A 23,137-nucleotide genomic window follows, 5' to 3' on the forward strand; every position below is an offset into this window, starting at 1 on the left:
CTAGGATATCTAATGGGCCTGGTATGATCAAAAGGACTCCTTTTTTTTTTTTTTAAACAGGAAAGAGGTTTAATTAGAAAGAGAAAATGCTAAGACTTTAGCTCGAGTTGCTGACAAAGATCAGACCAGCCCCTAACAAAGAAGTGAAAATTGGGAGATGAAAAATCCTAAGACTTGGGCTTAAGGAGCTGACAAGATCAGGCCAGCCCTTACTTAACAAACGAGAGCAAGGAGGGCTCCAGCTTGACAGCTAGAGGGGGCACACTGAAGGAGATCAGCCTGGGCCCACAAGGATTTTTAACCTGGAAAATGTGGGCAACAGAATGTCAGTGATGCAATATGAATTTAAAAACTAGGAGCCCAGAGACACGGAACTAAGCCAATCTCTAAAACATAAGAAAAGGAAGGAAACATTCTCTGCCAGAGCTTCCAAGAAAGCAACCCCGACCACACCTTGAATTTAACCTGGTGAAACCCATTTTGGGCTATGGACCTACAAAATTGTAGGATAAATTAATGTTGTTTTAAGCCAACAAGTCTATCATAATTTGTTCTAGCAGCAACTCAAAACTAATACAATATTGAATAACTTGAAAAACCACATATTCTTTCTGAATCTATCCTAAACATTTTGCAGTAAGTTTGCACACAAATGTTACAATAAAAAAATAAGAAAAGGGCCGGGGATTTAGCTCGGTGGTTCCAGCACCTGCCTCACAAGCTCAAGGTCCCGAGTTCAATCGCCAGTACGGAAAAAAAAAAAAAAAAAATTTAAGTATCCAATAATAAAAAACCTGATACAGTAAAGCACATCCACATAATGGAATGTTAGTCATTAAGTTAAATCTTTCAAAGAATGTACCCATGTGGAAAAATATTCCTAGTATTGTATGGACAGGGCAAGGTTTTTAAATTAGATATTATATTCTCCATTCACAAATATAAACCTAGAAGACATTGAAATACTAAATGCCTTTAATTCTATGCATTGTTGTAAGATTAATTTCTTTAAATATTAACTTCTAACTTTTCTAAAGATCAAAGATAATCAAAAGGGAAAAACAAGAGAAAAATGGAATTCTCAACTCATTTCAAAGAGATAACAATTAAAAAATATAGCAGAATCTTAGGAAAATTTTTAAAATTATACATGTGGATTTTTAAAAAGAATCTATATTGAAATGTTAACTGGTATTAACTCCATGTAGAATGTTAAAATTTTTAATTTTCTTTGTGCTTTTAATGTATTTCCTAAATGTTTCAAAATGGATATATCATGTGTACAATAAGGGAAAAAAAGTGATAGTCTAAAATTGATAAATGAAGAAATACTGTACACACATACTATTTAAAAATGAAAGTACCAGAGTTAAATGTGATTCATTCTCAGAAACTACAGTGAGAAGAGGGAAAAAACTGGAGGAAACAGGTGTGGTGGCTCATGCCTGCAATGCTAGCACTCGGAAGGCTGAGGCAGGTATTTAAAAAAAAAGAGAAAAGGAATGTGTGAGGGAAACAGGTGATTGCTTTCTCTTCTAAAATCTTTCAGATAATTAATTCTTAAAAGCAGACATACCTTTTATTCAATTATTTTAAAACTTTTTAAAAAAAAGAATAAGAGTGTGGGCTACTGAGAAACCTGTTAGCTGTGATTACTAGTTCAGATATACTCATTACAGCACATGCATTCTCACTCCAGAATTCTATTTAAGGATTATAAAATGCAAATGGTTTACAGAAATAATGTCCTACTTGCACTAAAGGTATAATTAAATTAAAAAAGAATACTCAAACAGGAGCAAATTTATTTACAAAAATTACAATAATTACAAATAATACAAACTGAGATAGGTTCTTCTGTTCCTGCAACAAAAGCCAAGAGACTTCACTTTCAAATGAGAGTTTTTATTCTGAAATATGACACATATTCAGTAATCCACTGCCCTGTCTTAAAAAATGTTTAAAAAAAATAATTCCTGGAACCCTATTAATGATATGTGCAGGGGTCATTTCCTTCAAATCTTGTTTTCATAACTATGCACAAATATATCACAGCAGGAACAGAACAGAGCAGAAAAGCACTGAACTACTGAATAAATTTTGACTAATCCCCAAACATTTGCCTGGTGGATTTAAAAAAACAAAACACACACCATGGTTTGGGGCTGCACAATTCCATCACAGCTAATATTTATGTGGCTACTCCTTATGCCTTTGCAGTTTACGCCTCCTTGCTACTGTGTAAGAAACAGAATTCTATGGTCTTCAGTTTTGTAGGCTGTCTCACATGTTTTTTAATCAGAGTCACTACTACTGCTTGAGGAATCCGTTGACATAACCTCTACATCATCTTCATTTTCTTTATTATGCCCAGGAGGTTCCAACAAAAAGTCATTACTGTGGTTTGGTGGTAACATATTCATTGACATATCATTTGACTGCCATGGATACTGTGGAGCAAGGACATCTGGAGAAAACAAAGAAGCATATATGAGAATAGTTCTCTTTCTAAGTAATCTACTTAATTATTCTTTCCTTTTTATAAATAATTTGAAGTAAAAAAATTTTTTTGTGGTCCTGGGGATCAAAGGAGTTCATACATGCGAAGCATGTATTTTATCACTGGGATACATCTGCAGCCCTCAAAGTAAGTTTTTTTAAGGCTAGAAATAAAAATATTCATTTGGCCAAATTAAGAAAGATTATAATAAGATCAATGAATGAAAAGTATAATATTTTAGCAAGATTTTATACATATATATATAAAACTATACTACCCTAAGAAACTTTCACATAGTCTCTTGACAAGTTTTCTTTTGTAAAGTACGTATATGCTACTATACGTGATTCTAAGACAAGTTGACTAGTAATATATGATAAAAACTATCATATAAAAAAGTTCCAGACTAAGAGAAGGCAGATTTCTAAAGAGTTATAGTATTAACCAGATAGAAGTGCAAGTTGGTTCAAATCTACCCTTCTTCTTGGACCCTGAAACCATGTCTCCTCCACCAGCTTCCACAATGTCAAGCTTTTATCAGTAGAAGGCACTGATGGGAGCCTGCAGGGGGATGGCCTTCATTTCCTGGCTCAGGTGTTTTTTGCATTCACTCCTGAAGGGCTAGATGGTATGCAAATCATCAATTGGTTCTCCTCTCAGGAACATCTGTAGCATCCCTGAGAATGGTTTCCTAGTCAATTTCACTATAATCCTAAAGGGTGGCTGTCTAGTAAGTCTCCCTAGAACCCCAGTGCACAATTTCCTGCTTGCCAGCACTGGCCTCTGATACCTCATCTTCTCTGACACAGAGTTGCCATGGCTACCCCATATATCAGGTTTGGGATGGGGTGAGAAGGGCCCCTTTCTAGTCTGTCCTCACCTTGGGTCCCTTGCCTCTGCCTAGGTGTAGTAGCAGCTCTCCATATCCATTATTCCTGTACTTAAAAAAAAATAGTTTTTATCCCTTAGTAAGTACATTGTTACTAGTTAATAATTATTTCAATTTTCCTGTTCAAATTACTGGTACGGTTTGTCTAATGATTAGATTGAGGATGGCATATAATTCAGTACAATCATAATGAAAAAGATGAGGAGTATTGAAGGAAATTAATGTATGTGCACACTGAGACTCCCAGTTTGTAAATTTAGGTAGCTAAGACAAATGATGCGTACAAAGCATTCTTTAATAACATAAGGACATCCTTAACATGTAATGTCAAGCAAAATATACAGCATATTTTTAACAATGTAAAAATACAAAGAGTAAAAAGAAAATAAGCTAAAATATTTAGTTACTGCCTCAAAAAAGTGTAATTTCTTCCTTGTATGTATCTTACAGATGTTCTGATGTCCTACCATAACAAAATAAATTACCTGCAAAATACACGTTATTTATTTATTTTTTTGAACCAGGACTGAAATCAGGACCTTGTGCTTGCAAGGCAGGCGGAGGCACCACTGAGCTAAATCCCTGGCCTAACATTAATTATTTTATTTATATAGCATGCTTCACAACTGTATAAATGCAGGGTTTAAAGCAGAAAAAAAAAAATGCATGGGAGAAGCCCAATGCCTGAGGAATATGGGAGAATATTAGTAAGTCAGGAAGATAAAAGCAGTTTTACCTAATTTCATAACCTCCATCTGGAAGTCTTTAAATAGAGTAACCAGAAAGCAAGGTATACTGGCAAAGAACCTAGCTATTAAGATGAGTTGGCTCTGGAATTTCAAATGTTTTAAGCCCAAAAGCCCATCACTGTCATCTCCGCTTGGTCATCAAAACCTTGGTCTGATTGGAAACATTCTTCTGATTAATATTACCTGGTAGTCTACCGGCTGCAAGGGCATCCCCTGGTAAATGACCATTCACACCATTCGTGGAAGGATTGTTCATCTGACCCAGCAACCCACTTCTCATCTCTAAATCAGTTGGGTACGGTCTTCGTGGGTCTCCTAAACCATAAAGACTGCTTTTAGGTCAATCATATTTAACAATAACAAAAAACATCAATGTTCTTCGAAGTACTAATTTTCTTTGGTGCACACTGAAAAACTCTACATTTTAAATTTTGGAATATGTAGCTCATCTTATCAATTGTTATTAAAAGCATAATGTATTAATTTAAAAAATAAAGGTACTTTTATTCTCAAACGTCTCAAGAATACACTATTATCTAAGATGAGAGGAGATAGTTATTTAGCAAACATTTCAAATGACAATTTGAGAAAATTATGATTTCAATTCTTCTAACTCAATTCCATTCTTTTAGTAAGAAAAATAACAAAGATCAGGACACATAAGATAGAAAGGAATGGAATGTTTATTGAAAGAGTTATCTAGATTAAAACCTTTTTCTAACCAACCTTTTTGATCTTGTCAAAAGGTAAATTCCTGTAAATTTCCAGTGGATATTAGGAGCAGGTGTTCTCATTCCCATCATGAAAACAAACTAAATAGCAGTTTGGGGCTGATAAAAAATGGCCAGGTTTGGACCAACTTTATGGTAATGTTTCTCACCAGCTCCAGATTACTCACCTCCAAAACCGTAGTTCTCCTTAGTACTTTTAGCGATAGTAAAATCCACCTTCAGGAGTGATGGGAGTTGAGATAATTCTCTCATTCCTCCCAATAGGCTACTGCTCCACTTTAGGTTTCCTGTCTTTTAGTCACTGTGAATACAGTTGGTAGATCGTTTCTCACTTTGCTATTTCTAATCCTCCCAGCTCTTCCTAGGCCTGTGTATTTGCTGTTGGGTGCCAAGCACTTTGTCTAAATTTAGCACCTAAGAGCACTGGGACTGTGTGCTTCTCAGGTTCCTTCATTTGTGGAAATCCTAATGGCTCTAAAAGCTGGCTTCTGGCCAGCTGGGGTTTTGAAGACATAAACCTACTGTTTTAGATGTATTACATATTAACTTAAACCTTTTAAAATTGATAACTTTTTTTTGCGGGTGTGTGTGTGTGTGCGTGCGCGCCAGGGATCGAACTCAGGACCTTGTGCTTGCAAGGCAAGTGGCGGAACCAGAGCTAAATCCCCAGCTAAAATTGATAACTTTTTGTATTAAAAAAAGGAAATAAACATAGTCCTTAGTGCCACTGGCTTTGTAGAAAACCAAATTTATAAAAACCATGGCATATATCATCGCTCATGACATTAAAGTTGTGAAAATATCTTTATTAGCAGATGTTTCTAAAATATATATTCTATATTTGAATCTATTTTTGTATACAGAAACCTAAGAATTTTCAAAACTACATATCAAAGAGAAGTATTTTTACCTGGAACCCAGGTCAGTGGGGCACACACAGCATTACTTGCACTAATCCTATGTGCATACTTAATTATTTCTTCAGAGGAGATAGCACCTGAGAGAGTTAAGGGAACAGTGTTTAGTTGAATAAACATATAAGTTTAGAAGTGCATGCATCATAGTTACATAGTACACTTAATTTTATTTATTTGTTTGGTTTGGTTTTCCTTTGATACAGGGTTTCTCTATGTAATTTAGGCTGGCCTTGAACTAGAGATCCTCTTCTCTCAGTCTCCAGAGTGCTAGCATTATAGGATTGTACCACTACACACAGCTAATTTTAAATGATCTGAAAATAGAATAATCTCAGCCACTTACCTTCCCCAACAATACCTCCATATATATTGTAAACCTAAACTGTATATATTTCTAAACTAAAGATGACACTCATTCAGCAAAATCAGCTGAAATAAAGAAACATTATTTGGGAAACTAGTATGCTGCTCAATAATCTCAATCAATAACTACCATTAAACACCATTACTCTTCAGAAAGCAATAGTAAGTAAAACAAAGAAAATCGTGTTCCACTTCCTAATGACATCCAAGTTATGAAATCAAGTTATGACATCAAATCTATTCTGTGTGATTAACATGGCCTAGGATCTAAACAGACCTCAAGATGTATACAATGTATTCATTAGGTAAAAAAAGCTGTTGGATATGTATACCATGACTTATATATGTACACATGGGTATTTTTATTATATACATATTCTCAAATCTAGAAAAAAATCTAGAAGGACATATATCAAACAGTAGTAGTTGCCTCTGAGATGTGAGATTTTTTTTAATAATTGATTTTTCTTTGGATTTGTCTCGATGTAACAAAATACTGTGTATAAGAGTATAAAATATTTGAGGGCTAATAACAAAACAAAAATTGCTTTAGATTTCAAATAGCCAGCCTCAGTCATCTCTCCTAGAGACCTATTTACTGCTCCAGAAGCCAAGTTCATCTCTCAGAGGATATTAGCTATTTTTCACATGTAACAATCAAAAAGTAGGTTCCTAAAGAAACAGGAAAGAGGAAAGAAAATTAAACAATTAATTCGAGATGATTAAAAGTAATTCAAATCTACAAATCACTTTTTAATTACAATTCCACTTTTGGTTTGCAAACTGAAAGACCCAGTAAGATCATGATGTAAGCCTTTTAAAAAGGAAGAGCCAGACAGGCAGGTATGCTGAGCCTCTGCACTTCTCAATGTGCTCAATATCCCAAAGTATTTCTAGTACTGATTTTATGATGTTCTTTCCCCTGTTTAGTTGTCCAATGCACGTTCTCTTTCATTCTATCCTAGCCTTCAAGAGCCAATTCAAATCTCATTTCTTTTTCTTTCTCCCAATAACTTTTATAAACCATTCTCTTGTACACTCAAGCACATAAACACAATTGGCTTCTATTATTGCTTCTTATAACCTGAAAAGGGTGTGATACTGCTACATCCCTAGGGATGCCTACTACAATACTAACACAGAACACATTCACAATGAAAATTTACTGGACTCTTTTCAACAGCAGAAAAGGATTACCAGTAATATTCTTATGAGCTTCTTGAAATAAGTACTTAGGTTTTTCAGAAGTTTTTCCAGTTTTTCCATGGTACTAACCTTTTCTTGCTTTTTCTATTGACTTGAGTTTCTCTTTTGCTTGGTAAACAGCTGTTGCCTAATTTAAACAACATTAAAAATATATATATATATGTAAATACATAATTTATTGTTACACACATCAAGCATAGCTTTTGGCTTAATTAACATTTATCCTCAAGAACAATTTACAGAACTTGGAAATTTCCCAATTTATCTCTAATGGTCTGATATACTACTTGGGTAGTATCATTTGTATCAGTTATATTTAATGAAAGAAATATTATATTTATGCACCAGTATCACACTCACAAATAGTTGTTTATAAACTATAAATTCACTAATTTTTTGTCACAATATGCAGAAGAGATCCAGACCATTTATCACTTAAAAGCATCCTATTCTTGTATCTAGTTCAAGGATAAAGTATACAAAATAATGTTTTTCTAGTAAAAGAAACATTCTTGAATAGTTAAGAATATGAAGTCAGAGAGATCTAGGTTTAATTTCTATCTATTTTGTAGTTTCCATAAGAAATTTAGCTATTCATTTAAGTCTTGGTTTCTTCACATTACTAATGGCATTGACTTTACAAAAACTGTTATGAAGACTGCGATAATGCATATAAAGGTAGTATCTAATAACAAATTTCCTTCTAATGGTCCTTGTGTTCACTCTTTTGGAAATCTGAAGATTACAATCCAAAACACAGAAGAAAAAAATTTTATCTGCAAAGATATTTATCCAAACATTATTTATAATACAAACTTGGAAGAAAATATAATTATATGGAAAATGTTTTAAAAATTAAATAATAATTAAAAGTCTACTTGTGGGGGCCAGGGATTTAGCTCAGTGATTCTGCTGCTGGCCTCGCAAGCGCAAGGTCCAGAGTTTGAACCCTGGTACAAAAAAAAAAAAAAAAAGGAAAAAACCAAAAATAATAACAACAACAATAAAAAAGCCTACTTGTATTCTTCTAGATTACAGTAAGGTTAAAAAAATACATTCTCCTGAGGCTTAAAAAACAAAAAGACCAAACTGTAAATATTGGCATTGTATGAGCACTAGAACTAAAGGTCATTTTTCCTTCTCCTTTCTACTTTTCTGTATTTTCTGAATTTCCCTTTGATAGGCAAATATTACTTTCATTAAAAAAATTTTTAATATAAACATAGTTTTTGGAAAGCATTTACTTGATATTGTTTTCCCAGTAAAGAGTTGCTAAGTTATTTTGAACCATTAGCCTCCCATTTATTAGAGCCCATTCTGGCACATTTTGAAGAGGTTCATTAGAGATAAGATGTCAGAAATGTCGGCTCATAAGAAAAACAAACTCAGCTGTTTCTGTCTCTCAGATCACCTAGCAGTTAGTATTTAGTAAAATAACTAGGCCAATAATGGCTAATAAATTGCCTCTGAAATAGTAACCAAGAACAAAAAAAAAAACTAGGTTCCCTAACGTGTATCTTAATCCCACCTGGTTTAAGATGGAATAACAAATAAATAATGTAAATTTTAATCAATTTATGAAATTAGTACATTTTTTATGATTTCAAACCTGAAGATTCAGACCACTAATAATTAAAACCTGTATTACATCAAGATAAAAGCAAACATTTCTAAAATTCAATATTGTGAAATCATTAAATATGGAAATGTAGTTTAAAAGTAATATAGGCTATCTGAAAATAAAATGTGAAAAAGCAATGGCTTTTCATTTACTACTGAATATATCCCAAGAGATGGAGAAAGAGGGGAGGAAGGTAAAGAGGAAGTAAAAAGAATTAAGGTGTATTATGTACATGTGTTATTTCCATATATAGTGTGTTATCTCCATGATGAATGTCATCATTATCTACTAAATACTAATAAAAATTTTAAAAAACTGCTGACAGAATGTCCCTTTTAGACACAGAAGTCTAGTTTTCTGCTCTTCAAAATAGTGGTAATAGGTTTATTTTTCAGAAAGTTTGAATACTATTCTTCTTCCCCTTAGGAAGGAATCAACTTACCAGTATTTGTTCTGCTTCCTTTAGCTGTTTCTGTAGTTGCTGAATATCACTGTCTCTCTTCTCTACTTCTTTTTCTAAAACTTGCATTTCATGATGGATTTTTCCCTGATTAAGTGCCAATTTCATTAGTTCCTGAAATTCCCCATCTCGGTGAATTAACAACTCAAGGACCTGTCAGATAATAGTTGACTAAGTCAGAAACCAGAATATTGAGAGACCACATTCCAACGAGACAAAAGAATTCATACACGAATTGGCTAGGCTATAAAATTTTAACACCTCCAAAATATTATTCCTAATCTTTGTTAATAAAGCTGTCAAGCATGGTGGTACACATCTGTAATCCTAGAACAGAGGCAGGTAGATTACAAATTCAAGCTCAGCCTGGGCAATTTAACAAGACTCTAAGAATTCTCTATTCAGTTGATCAGATTTCTGTGCTCTCAAAATATACACCAAGAGAAAACTAATATAATGAGGTAGATGATAGGGAAGTCTACTATGTATTGTCTTCTTGTCTAGTTTTTTTTTATTAAAAAGTTTAACCTTCCCAGTTCATCTTCTGTCCCCCCCGCCCCCATATAGCTCAGGGTGGCCTTGAACTCACTATGTAGCCCAGGCTGGCCTCAAACTCACCATGATCCTCCTGCCTCAACTTCCTGAGTGCTGGTACTACGCATGAGCACCATCATGCCTGGCTCATTTTCTCTTTTTAAAAATTATGGTAAAAGCATTTAATATAATGTTTATCATTTAAATGTCTTTAAAATTTTTCTGAGTCAGGGAAAAAAAAAACCTGTTCACAGAACAAAATTAAACAGAACAGGAAAGTATAAGGAAAATAAAAAGTACCTGTAAATCTGATACCCATTAAGAGAACTTCTATTAACAGTGCTCTTTTATTTCCATTTGTTTTCAAGTTGAACTAGGGAAACCAAACCTACAATAAAGGGCTAAGTTTATAAGAATATTAACTTTTAATTCAACACACTATTTTAATCTTTATTTACCAAGACTTCATTGGTTCATTCAGAAGACAAAAATGAATAAATGTGTAACTATGACTAGAACTATAAGAAGAAATAATAAAATATAGCTAAACCCTTAGAAAACTATTTCCTGAAGCACACTGTTATCCTACGTAAGTGATATAGAAAATTTACTTTCAGGTAATACCTTTAGGAAACTTCCAGAAATTATTGAGGTTTTTCTTTTATTTTTAATTTGGGGATTGAACTCGAGACCTTGTGCTTTCGAGGCAGGCAGTGGAACCACTCAGCTAAATCCCTGGCCCTTTTGTTTGCTTTTATAGTACTGAGGATTAAATCTAGTTTTCACACTGAGCTATACCCTAAGTCCTTTTTCTTTTTTTATCTTTAGACAGGATCATGCGAAGTTGCCCAGGCTGGGCTCCAACTTGTGATCCTCCTACCACAGCTCCGCAGAGTACTAGGACTCCTAGTACTGTATGTGCCACTAGCCCCACCTGGGTTTTGGTTATTTTAATTAAAAACCAAACCACTTACCTGGTTTTCCTCCCCAGCCTGTGACAACTTTTGGTTTCTTGAAATTGCCAGCATTTCTATCAGTTCCCTGAAAGAAAAACAAACCAACAAACAAAACCTTTCACAAAATAAATATAATAGAAACTTTCTTAACTGCTCTCTGCTGGGTCCATTCATGGTGCTTACAACACGCTGGCTGGTCACAGCTACTGCCCTACAGTCCTCTCTGTGTACCTCAGCTCTCCCAGCTGTGCCGCACTCTCAATGAGACTTGCTTGTGTTTGACATCAAATTTATTTATACGGAGTTTTACTTATTACCATCATTATATAAATACCTACCGCATAGGGACAGAATTCTTTCTACAAAAACCTAAGCTGAATGCATGGACAGACTCAACAGAGGTTTGCGAGGACAACTATAAAAAACCAGGAAAAAGTCTGAAAAAACACAGGAAGGCCTAAGACTACTTGATGAAAGGGTAAGTTCTCATTTCACTTCAAAGCAGCCTAGGTAGAAGATGCAGACAATGGACTATGAGTGATTTACACAAGGAAAACTCCTACATCATGGTCTGTAGGCCAAATCCAGCACAGTTTGTAAATTAAGTTTGTAATTGGTTCTGTAAATTAAGTTGATGGCTGCTTTTCCTTTACAAGGGTAGAGCTGGGTAGTCACAGCAGAAACCACATGGCCTGAAAAAGACAGACATATTTACTCTCTGACCCTTTACAGAAAAGCTTCCTCATTAATGGGAAGATTGGTGAATGAACACATGTTTCAAAGTAAAACAAAATAATTAAGGAATGCATGAGTCCTTTTTAATGATTTAATCATTTTCCACTTTCATTTATTAGCTTAATATCTACCAGCTAACAGGGATTGTTATACATAATAAAATTCCATTTTTCTAGAATATCTGATATGTGGTTTTCCTATATGAAAATTAGTATCAGATTAGGAAAATCTGATGAAGAAATAGGATCAGAGAAAAAAATAGCAGGTGATTTTTACATATCACTTTCAAACTTGTTGTTAGATGGTACATTTCAAATATTATCAGAGAAGAAAGCTTCACAACTACATACCTGACAATGGTCTAGTGAGACCCAGTGTTTACACCTTCTTGCTGGCTGCTATGTTATTTTTACTTTTGTATTTCTATCTTCCTTCCTGCTAGCACCACATCATTTTTCTGGATGGTGACAACTGTCTTCTACTTCTTTTCCATACCACTATGTATGTATGAATAAATTAACTGATAAAAAAAAGTAGATATGGGAATGCAAGGTCTTCATTTATTCACTCATCAAATATTTATTGAGTTAGCTCTGATGTGCCAGGCATTTTCTAGATACTTAGATTATACAAGTGAACACTGGTACATAAATTCTAATACAAGAGACAAGAATAACTATGAGAAGAAATAAAACCAGAGTAGTAAGAGTTGGTAAGAAAAAAAGAGCAGAACATTACATTAGAGACTGTTTGTAAAGTGGGTACTAAAACTGGATGGTCGGAGAATGCCTCCCTAAGGACACATCTTTGAGGTAAGACATGAATGAAATGAGAAGCCAGACATGAGCTCTAGGACGAAGGAGTGCTGGGGAAAAGACACAGGTACTACTAGTTCAGTGGCCCAAGGATGGGCTTGAGGAGCTGTAGTCAGAGCACAGCAGGTACCAAGAAGAGGGATACAAAGTGAGACAAAGGTAGGTAGGTATGTAGGATCTTCTGGTCAAAGTAAAGGATTAGTGTTTCATTCTAAGTGCAGTAAGAAGTTCCTGGATCATTTTAAACAAGTAAATGACATGACCTGATATACACTTTTTTTTTTTTGTCATGAGATTTTTTTTTTTCATTAAGTTTATTGGTACATTTTAGGTATACAGTACCAGTAACATTCATCATTGGGATCCTATACTTTTATATGATGTATCTTGATTCTTCTTTTTTCCCCATTCGCCTGCCCTCCCTTCATCCCTTCCTCCCTTCCCTATTTACAAAGACTTTGTTTACATTTTTTTCCTTTTCTTGTATTTTTTCTTTCCCCTTCTTCTCTTTCCCCTACCCCTTGCACTTCCTCTATTCCTTTAGACATTTTCTTCTTATTTCACAATACCAATTATACATTTTGATCCTTCTTTATACTTTTAGTTTTTCACACCAGAGAAATTATTTGGTATTTACACATGTGTCCTTTTTATTTCACTTTAGAGTATGGCCTCAATGTGCATCCACTTAGCTATAAATGTCTCTAGTTTCTCATTCTTCATGGCTGATCCACACCCCAGAGGCACAGGGGGTCATAAAGGCCATTATCCTGAGCTCCAGAAGATAGACCAGAAGTGAACAACAGAAAGAGGGCCCTCTCAGGCTTCTTGATGAAAATTGTAGCCGACTGGAAAAGTGGAGAATCTCTGCAATAAAGGCACACCAGACCACCATAATTGGTAAGTTGGAAGGATCACCACCTCCCATCTGAACCTGGACTATCTTCAGGGGAAGGGCAACTGGAACCTGCAGTAGAACCTTGCAAGAGTTCAACCCTGCAGGAGGTCAGGGAGCTCAACTTGGGCCTTGCAGTGAGAAATCAGCCTGAATCTCAGGGGTCTGCAGCTGGCTTGCTGAGACTAATTGACTTAGATCTGCACAATGCTACCTACGTTGCCTATTATGACAACAGAGACATACCCTAAAGGAGGCCCTTCATTTTTATTTTCAAAATTATTTTTTTCTCTTAGTTTTTAATTTTTAGTCGTTATTTTTTTCTATTCTTTTCAATTTTTTTTCTTCCTCTTTCTTTCTTTCTTTTTTTTTGGCATCGGAGATCGAACTCGGGACCTTGCGCTTTTGAGGCAGGCGCCGGAACCACTGAGCTAAATCCCCAGCCCTTTTCTTTCTCTTTCTTGCTCTCCCACATTGTTCTTCATCTTCCTTTTTGTTCCTGTTCCTGCCCTCATTTGGATTTCTTCTTTTTCTTTTCTTCTCTCTTTTTCCTTCTCCTGATTGTCATTAGTTTCAAAGGAACGTGAATACAGTTTCTAGTTTCCCTATTGCTGATAGGTTGTTCTGTTCTTCTGTTTTTTCACTCTGTCTTTTCCTCTTGTCTTCAACAGTTTTCTAGAGTTTGCATGATCTTCCTGTCTCCTCTGGCCTAACTTCTAACCCTTCCCTATCCTTCTACCTATCCATCCCTCCCTCCCCAACTTCTTCTAAGTCCCCATCCCAAAGGGTAAAGTTGCTATATTGAAGAGTTTATTCACTATAAACATATTTTGGGCTGGTCCTCAATTTTTATTTAATTCACACAGTTAAAGGTGATAAGATTAATAACTACCAAAAATTGTCATTTTTCTAAGCTGTACTTTAAACTGTTGTGATCGCTGATTGGGCTAAGGTGTTGTGATTGATCTAATCAGTTATCCTTGTGGTATAATGAAAATGAGATTACCCAAAAGTCACTAGAGACTCAAAACCTTAAGACCAGCTATATATGGAAGACACCTCTAAGAAGCAATCATTCCATAAGGGTTCTAAATAAAATCAACAAAGATACCTACAATAAGCAGTATCAAAATATAAACTCAGGAACTAAACCAAGGACAGTACCAACAACAAAAATAGAAACAAGAAGACATTTAAGTAAGGCACTATCCCAGACTTCCAGCTCACCAAAGACAAACTCTGGGGGAAATGAGGTGGAAATGTCTGATATACATTTTTAAACAACCACTGAGCTATCTGGTGAACTGATTTTAAGAGGACCAGCACAGGTAGGAAGTTAGGTGTTTCTTGTATTCCAGGCAAAAGATGACAGGGGCTTTGCCTAGGTCCTCACCTCTAGGATTCAGTAATGGAAATGGGAAAACTTGAACAGATGTGGGATATATGTTGGAGGTAGAGCTGACTGAACTTGCTGATAAATTAAATGGACATTACATGAAAGAGCATGTCATCTGATGCCGAGATCCACAGAGCATAGAGTCTGAAGCCAGGGAGAGCAGTGGGAGATGAAGAAAAGACGACAAAGAGACCAAGATTATTCTTGATATACATTGATTATTGATAGCTGGGACCAGGTGAGTTAATGGCCACCTGGGATCCAGAATGCTCTTTATTTATAGTGTAGGAAGGCAGGGTAACTAGTGCCACATGGCCCATATGGCCTAGGCTGAAAGTGATTGTCTAGTGATCTGGGTATGCGCAGAAAGGAACAAGGATACATAATGTAACTGTCTCCTGGGGCTGTGCCATCTAGTATCTACAATCTTAGACACAGTCTGTTTGACTTTCTAATCTATGGAGGAGAAAGGGAGTAGGGATTAGGTGAAGGGCCATCTTTAGGCTCAGCCTGCAGCAATCTGAACCTTTTTCTGGACCCTAGAGGGACATGGGCAGGAACCTCTGGCCTAAGTAAAAGCTGGTTTCAGGATAGGAAAGGGAGATAGTGACAGGGCATGGGGATGAATGGAGTCTTTTGTTTTTCTTAACAAGTCTGAGTACAAATTCACAGAAAGCCACACAAGGTTTGCTTTAGGCAAAGTAAGATAGGGGAGGGAAAAGTCTTTAAGATTCAGGCAGCTCTGTAACAGTCTCTAGACAAAGAAGATAGCTGTCTTCCTGAACTGAGGGAAGAGGCTAAAGGAACCCCAGGCCTACTCTTTGACTACAAGTGTGGAAATAAAAAGCCCTATTCTGCCACAGGAGGTATATACTTGATATTCTCTTTCTATTTTTTTTTTTTAACTTGGTATTCTTAACTAGAATCCAGCCACATTTCCTGAGAGAACTATAACTTACATTTGCGTTAGAACCCATATTATTGGTGGCACTACACTTAAGGTAAATTATAGGTAAAGAGAATAACTGGCTGGCTTGGAAACCTACCTTGAGATTCCTATCAATGTGGTTTCTGCAAGACAATGAGTTATAAACAGATTTAAAAATCAAAGTCTAAATGCCAGCACTTGGGAGGCTGATGCAAGAAAGCTACAAGTTCAACAACAACTTGAGCTACATAGAGAACTTACTCAAAAAAACAAAAAGAAAGCAAAGTCTACAATCTATGTCTCTGTTTCTTAAATTCCTTCAAAGACTACCTCATTCTATTACATTTTACAAAGTACTAAAAATATTGAAAGGCTATATATATAATCAGCTAACAGTAAAAATACATCCTAAATTTCAAATCCATTATTTTCTAAAGTCAAGGCTCAACATAAAAATATATAAGGTACATTAGTAAGCTTTTCTTTTTCTCTTCTTTTTTTTCCTCAGTGCTGGGGATTGAACCTAATGCCTTGCACATACTAGGCAACTGTTCTACCACTAAGCGACATTCCCTGCCCTCATTTTTTCTTAAAACATAAATCATATACAAACTTCATTCAGAAGATAATGACAAACATCACAGATCACAGAATCAGTGCATGTAACTATATGTTTAAGTGAACACATAATGCAACCTGCTGAAAGTCACATACAATGGAGCAGCTTCATTCTGTAGAGATCCTTAGGTGGCAAATCATTTTCTATCTCTTCTACTCCTACCACCAACCATCTTTGGGATCACGAGAGATAAATTTTCACTTACCTACTATCAGCCTTTATGGATAAACAAATAAAATAACATATCAGATAAGTCATCTGAAAATTGAAAAAAAAGAAAACAAACCACCAAGACAATGGTTTTTACTACAGAATGCAAAGTGCCTCAATTAAGACTATCACCAATTTGTCAATATATAAAGACTATAAATTACAATAAATCAGTCTTTTTGTTACTCTTGGAGAAAGGACAACGTAAGTACAGCTTCTTTCACAGAACACAAAAGAGAACTCAGCACCTCAGATGATTATGTACAACTAGAGAGGCACAGTAGACAGTTTCAGAAACACAGGTTTCTGAGGAATATTTAGATGATGATTTACTACTTCCATGGGAAAATACATCTCATCAAGTCGGACATACTATTCTCAGTAAAGAGGGGGAAAAAAAATCAAACATAGAGAGCTATAAATTGGTCAAATCTAAACACAAGATTTTCAATATAGCCTAATATAACTGAAGAGTTACTTAATAATTGTGTCATCTCAAGTACATGAAGATCGAGTATATGCGATCCTACAGGTACCAACAGCATCAGAAAAACAGTCCAGATACACAGCCCAGTAATCAATTAATCAAAGGCAAGATCTCAAACTGACTAGTGAATTGTCAAATATCAAAAGATTCTCAAAATCTTTACCCTGAATAAGAAGGCTCCTAAAAATAGCTCCTGAACTTGGTGAATATAAAAGATGTATTAAAAGTTATTCAGCAAAACAGAAAGATAAATTATGGTACAGCATGTTAAGTTCAGAAAAGAATTTATTGGGTTCTAGGAGGCGGAGGCAGGAGAAGCACAAGTTTCAGCCTAGCCTGGGCAACTTAGTCACTTAGTGAAAGAAACCCTGTCTTCAAAAAAAAAAAAAAAAATTGTTTTGAAAAGGCTGGGGATGTAGCTCACTGAGAAGGCCCTGAGTTCAACTTCCCAATACAAGGGGATAAGACAGGGGAACAACCCTTTGAGAAGTAATAGCTTTGTGAATACAGTAAGGTGAGATTTTAAATTATAAGAACAACATTCAGAATAAAAGACAACTGCTACTTCCTAAAAAGGGTGTTACCTCCTCAAAAAGACAACATATTTACAGAAAAATTAACCACAACTATCCATACCATATGGTTGGTTAAAATGAGCAAAGAATAAAGAATAGTTTGACTCCACTAACAACACACTGAGCTGCATCATCAAGGTTCTTTAGCAAAGATGTTAGAAGCCAAACAAGTATTAGATATGGCCTTCAGATAAGAATTCTTCCAGAAGAAGAAATAGCTCAAAGGAGTAACTGGAAAAGACAGTTCATGCAAGAGCAACAGAGGTATTTTCTAATTACTCGCTAATTGCTCTGACTCCAGTGAAATACAAATTTGTATCAGAACTACATAGTCTCTTCAAGGCACTTCAGAGACTGAGTCTGGTTGACCAATGATTCTAAAAGCACTGGTTAAGTGGAACAGATTAGAAGATGCAGAAACAACGCCAGACACACTCAGCCATCTCATCTTCGACAAAGGAGCGAAACACCCTCACTGGAGGAAAGATAGCTTCTTTAATAAATGGTGCTGGAAAAATTGGGCTTCAACTTGCCAAAGATTAAAACTAGACTTGTATCTCTCACCATGCACTAAACTAAAATCAAAATGGATTAAAGATCTAAATATTAAAATAGAAACTCTGAACCAGTTGGAACAGAGGTTAGGTAGAACCCTTGAAGACATCGGTGTAGGAAAATATTTTATGAACAAAACCTCAGTTGCCCGTGAACTAGCACAAACAATCAACAAGTGGGATCTCTTCTTACTAAAAAGCTTTTTCACAGCAAGAGAAACCACCAACAGAATGACGAGACAACCCAGAATGTGGGAAAAAATCTTCACCTGCTCTTCCTCAGACAAAGGTCTATTATCTTGAATCTATAAAGAACTTAAAAAGATCAGACCTCCCAAATTTAAAGACCCAATCCAAAAATGGGCATCTGAAATGAACAGACATTTCTCAGACAAAGAAGTAGAAATAGCAAATAAATACATGAAAAAATGTTCAACATCACTGGTCATTCAAGAGATGCAAATGAAAACAACGCTGAGATTCCACTTCACTCCAGAAAGAATGGCTGCTATCACGAAATCAAACAATAACAAATGCTGGCTGAGGGGAAAGAAGAACCCTGCTCCACTGCTGGTGAGAGTGTAGACTGGTGCAAGCACTGTGGAAATCAGTATGGAGATACCTCAAAGAACTAGGACTGGAAATCCCATTTGACCCCGCTATTCCACTGCTGGGGATCTTCCCCCCAAAATTAAAAGAATCATACCACAGTGATATATGTGCACCCATGTTCATAGCAGAACAGTTTCTAATAGCTAAAACTTGGAAACAGCCCAAATGCCCATCAACTGGAGACTGGATAAAGAAAATGTGGTTTTTTTAATAAAATGGAGTACTACTCAGCCATAAAAAGTGAGAAATTAGAGACATTTATAGCTAAGTGGATGCACATTGAGGCAATACTCTTAAGTGAAATAAATAGGACACACATGTGTAAATACCGAATAGTTTCTCTGGTGTGAGAAACTGAAAGTGTAAATAAGGACTAAATGTATAATAGGTCATGTGAAATAGGAAGAAAAGGGGCAAAGGGGAAGGAAGTGGGAGGGCTAGGGGAAAGGATAGAAGGGAATGGGATTAATAGGAGAAAATGGAAAAACAGGAACAAAATCTTTGTAAATAGGGAGGACTGGAGGGGTTGAAGGGAGGGCTGGGCAAGGGTGAAAAATAAGAACCAAGAGAGACTATGTAAAGGTGCAAATTTCCAATGATGAATGTCCTTATATTGTATACCTAAAATGTACCAATGATTAGAATGAATAATCGATAATGTAAAATAGGAAGAAAAGGTCCAAAGGGGTAGGGGTAGTGGGAGGGGCAGGGGAAAGGAAAGAAGGGAAAGGAAAAATGATGAGAAATGGAAAAAATGGAAATAAAGTCTTTGTAAATAGGGAAGGGTGGAGGGCGTGAAGGGAGGGCTAGGAATGGGGAAAAAATAAGAACCAAGATGCATTATGTAAAGGTACAATTCCCGATGAGAAATGTAATTGTGTTGTATACCTACAATGTACCAATAAAAGAATTTAATACAAAAAAATAAATAAATAAAAAAATAAAAGCACTGGTTGGAGTATAAGAATTTGGGCTTTTTCAAATGAAAGTCAGTCCTATTTAGAAGAACAGTGGGCTAGGCAACATTAATGGGATCTTAATTTGGATTTTAATAACTGATAAAGAATAACTCAACATGAACTAAATGAAGCTTCAGTTAGTTGTACCAAAGATGGTCATGTCACAGGAAATAAAGACATGAATAATTTAACTGAAAACATCATACTTTGAATACTCCATCATAGGGCTGGGGATTTAGCTCAGTGGCACTGCACTGCCTTGCAAGCTCAAGGTCCTGAGTTCAATTCCTGGTACCAGAAAAAAATAAATTAAGATGAATACTCCATCTTGCTGGTGTCTTTTTACTAAAAAATAATGCAGGCACACATTTAAGAGGATTAGCCAATGAGGAACGAACAAAATCTCCATTACAAACAACAAACACAGCAAAGATAAAGAAGAAAACAGCACTTGTATAAATCTGTATAAACATGTACACAGGCAATGTATTAAAACAGGTGCCTTGAGCCTAAGTTTTTTGTTCATATTGACCACTGGCTGGCTGAAAATTCCACATCTGGTGGTATTTGACTCTAAAATAGTTTAAAGAATGGACTGGAGCCAGGTGTAGCTATACCTGCAACTGAGCTGTGGTAGAAGGATCACCAGTTTGAGGCTAGTGGGGAGGTATATAATGAGACCTCAACTCAAACAAAAACAAAACAATGGATTAAATGCATAACACATTAACTTGTTTATTTTTTCACATCTATGATATCATTCTGATCTAGTAACTTTGGTCAATAATTCTGCTGTAGACTCAATTTACAGCACAGATAAAATGCTCATTTTAAGTAAATCAGGTATAGTTCAAAACACAATAGATTTATGCTAAAGTTTTAACTATAGAAAAGGTGATATTTGAGCTGGATTCTGAAGGGATTCAAACACTCACCAAGCTGGAGGTGGAGTAAGAATGGCACTGAACATGAAGTACAGCTGGCTTTAGTGTGGAAGTACAGTCATACCTAGCTCAAGGATAGAAAACTTCTGGGAAGTATGTCATTAGGCGATTTAGTCATTGTTGAACCTTCATAGAAGGTTACACAAACCTAGATGATATAAGGCAGTGTGGCGAACCTATAGCATGCGTGCTGCAGCACGCTGTTTGTTATCATTGAAAGTTCTAAAAGGGTCGGCATCAATGGTATAGGGTAATCACTGTATGAGAGGAAATCAAAAAACAAGCACAGGATATCTGAGGTTGCTGCTAGTATAAAGCAGCATACTGTTTTACAGAGAAGTTTTTCTACAAGTAGGAGTACACTCTAAAATAATGACAAAAGTCTAGTAAATACATAAACCAGTAACAATGTCTTTATCATTATTATTAATTATGCACTGTACATAATTGTATATGCTATACTCTTCTACAACTGGGATTACAGTAGGTTTACACCAATGCATTGTGCTACAACGTTATAATGACCATAGATACTTTTCAGCTCTATTTTAATCTTATGAGACCACCATTGCATATGCACACATTCGGTAGAGCTGTATAACTGTGCTCACAGAGGTGAGGGGAAGGCAGAGAGGTATAGCAGGAAATGAAGACAACAGGATGGAGTGTGAGGAGACAAAGAATGTTTTTACTGCACATTCAGCTAAGAAATTCAAACTTTATCTCCTTGGACAACAGGAACCTACCAAATATTTTTTCAGCAGAAAAGTGTTACGAGATGCCTTTTAAAACATTAATTCCATTATTCTGCAATATGGGTGAACAAAGCACAAATGCATGAAGGCGAATAAAACGGCTGGAAGCCTGCAGTTAAGAAATAGTTATGACAGGGCTGGGGACTTAGCTCAGTGGTGCTGCTGCCTGCCTTGCAAGCACAAGGTCCCAATTTCGATCCCCGGTACCAAAAAAAAAGAAGAAATATTATGACAGAGGGGATAAGAACGAGACAGCAAATCTGAGCAACACTTCAAGAGGAAGAACCAATGCATTTTAACACCCAAGCTGAGAGCGTTAAGGAAGGCACCAAGTGACACCGAGCTCGACCCTCCCCGCCGAGCTCCTAGTATCAACCCAAAGGCAGAGCCAGTCTGTTCTTGAGTCAGTCTCCGCCCCCAGAAAGGCCCCAGCCGGGTACCCAGGCCCGTAGCATCACCTCGACAAGACCTCCAGATCTTCAAGCGCAGACAACAGACGCTCCCGCGTACTGTTACTGCCTGCCGATGCCGAGCTGCCTCCCAGCCGTTCCTTCTCCTTTTCACCACTCGAAGAAGCCGCCATCCTTCCGGCAGACCAGCAACCTGTGCTTGCACAGGGCATGCTGGGGCACGGAGAGGCGGGCTGGAGAGGCGGAAGGAAGAGTCACCGAGGCGGGAGGAAGAGAGGACTGCCTAGCGCGCCCTCTGAGCTCTTGGAGGTGCACTGCGGGCGCCGGCGACATTTGCTAGGGCCAGAGAGGATTTCTCTGGTACAATCTCTGGGAGAGACTGCTGGACAGAGAACAAGAATTGCAGCGCAGTAGGGTCCTCCTGAGCCTTCTGTTTTTCTAGCAGCATCAGGAGGCTTCTAATAATGGGTTCTAAGTACCTGAGCTAATTATATAATGAACTACCTTTTGTGTCAGTTTTGTCGTGAGATCTTTGCAGTGGTGGTGAACCTATGGCCCATGTGCTGCAGCGGGCTGTTTGTTATCACTGAAAGCTCTAAAAGGTTCACCATCCCTGTCTGGGGTCTCTTCAGTATTAACCTCCCTTTAGTTTATATCTCCATAATGTTCTTCCACTTTCTTGTTCACCTCTTATAGAAACTATAGTAAGCGTTTCAGGACAAGAACCAAAACCCCGCTTTCTCCTCTTCTTTATTGTAGCAAGGTACATATAACATAAAGTTTACTATTTTAACCATTTTAAGTGCAGAATTCAGTGGAATTAAACATACTTATTAACCACAAGTATAACTCAAGTAACCATCCATCTCCGAAAACACTTTTCATCATACCATACTGAAATTCTGAACTCATGAAGCCCTAACTCCCCATTAATGTCTCCTACCAATCCCCTGCCAACAACCATTTTACTTTCTGTTTCTAATGAGTTAGACTAGGTACTTTGTATGAGTGGAGTTGCAGTATATTTGTCTTTCTGTATCTAGCTTGTTTCACTTTGCATAATGCCCTTAGGGTTCATCCATGTTGCTGCATGTGCCAGAATATCCTTCCCTTTGAAGGCTGAATAGCATTCCATTTTACATATATTATCATATTTTGCTTATCCATTCATCTGATGATGTGCACTTGAGTCGTTTCCACCGTTTTTATAACTCATCTTTGTATCTTACACCTTGCAATAAAATGTTATTGCTCAAGATGATTGTTGAACTGAATGAGTCAATATAGTATGTGAATAGCAGTTAAAGAAAGTGTAAA

At 36.4% G+C, this 23,137-nt stretch overlaps 1 protein-coding gene across 1 annotated transcript; it reads right to left on the minus strand.

Moving 5' to 3' along the window:
* Positions 1 to 1,785: 1,785 nt before the first annotated feature.
* Med4 (mediator complex subunit 4) lies at positions 1,786 to 22,069 on the minus strand. The gene is made up of 7 exons (XM_004844188.3): positions 21,869 to 22,069; positions 10,945 to 11,011; positions 9,419 to 9,589; positions 7,425 to 7,482; positions 5,780 to 5,866; positions 4,322 to 4,453; positions 1,786 to 2,467 (listed from the first exon to the last, which is right to left on the minus strand). Exons 1-7 carry the CDS (start codon positions 22,030 to 22,032, stop codon positions 2,295 to 2,297), a joined length of 852 nt encoding a protein of 283 aa, XP_004844245.1. The 5' UTR covers positions 22,033 to 22,069; the 3' UTR covers positions 1,786 to 2,294.
* Between the last annotated feature and the right edge of the window lie 1,068 nt (positions 22,070 to 23,137).

Source organism: Heterocephalus glaber, unplaced genomic scaffold (genome assembly GCF_053883595.1).
Source record: "Heterocephalus glaber isolate CG9 unplaced genomic scaffold, H.glaber_assembly_v1.0 deba00001666, whole genome shotgun sequence".
In the NCBI taxonomy this organism is placed as follows: domain Eukaryota; kingdom Metazoa; phylum Chordata; class Mammalia; order Rodentia; family Bathyergidae; genus Heterocephalus; species Heterocephalus glaber.

Bases quoted from the DNA above. Each gene is read 5' to 3' on its own strand.
- Med4 (XM_004844188.3), bottom strand. From the start codon at position 22,032: ATGCCCTGTGCAAGCACAGGTTGCTGGTCTGCCGGAAGGATGGCGGCT. The intron at 7,483-9,418 runs GTAAGTTGATTC...TGTTTAAATTAG, and splicing joins AGGAAGCAGAACAAATACTG to GCAACAGCTGTTTACCAAGC. The intron at 4,454-5,779 runs GTAAAAATACTT...TTTATGGTTTAG, and splicing joins CCCACTGACCTGGGTTCCAG to GAGACCCACGAAGACCGTAC.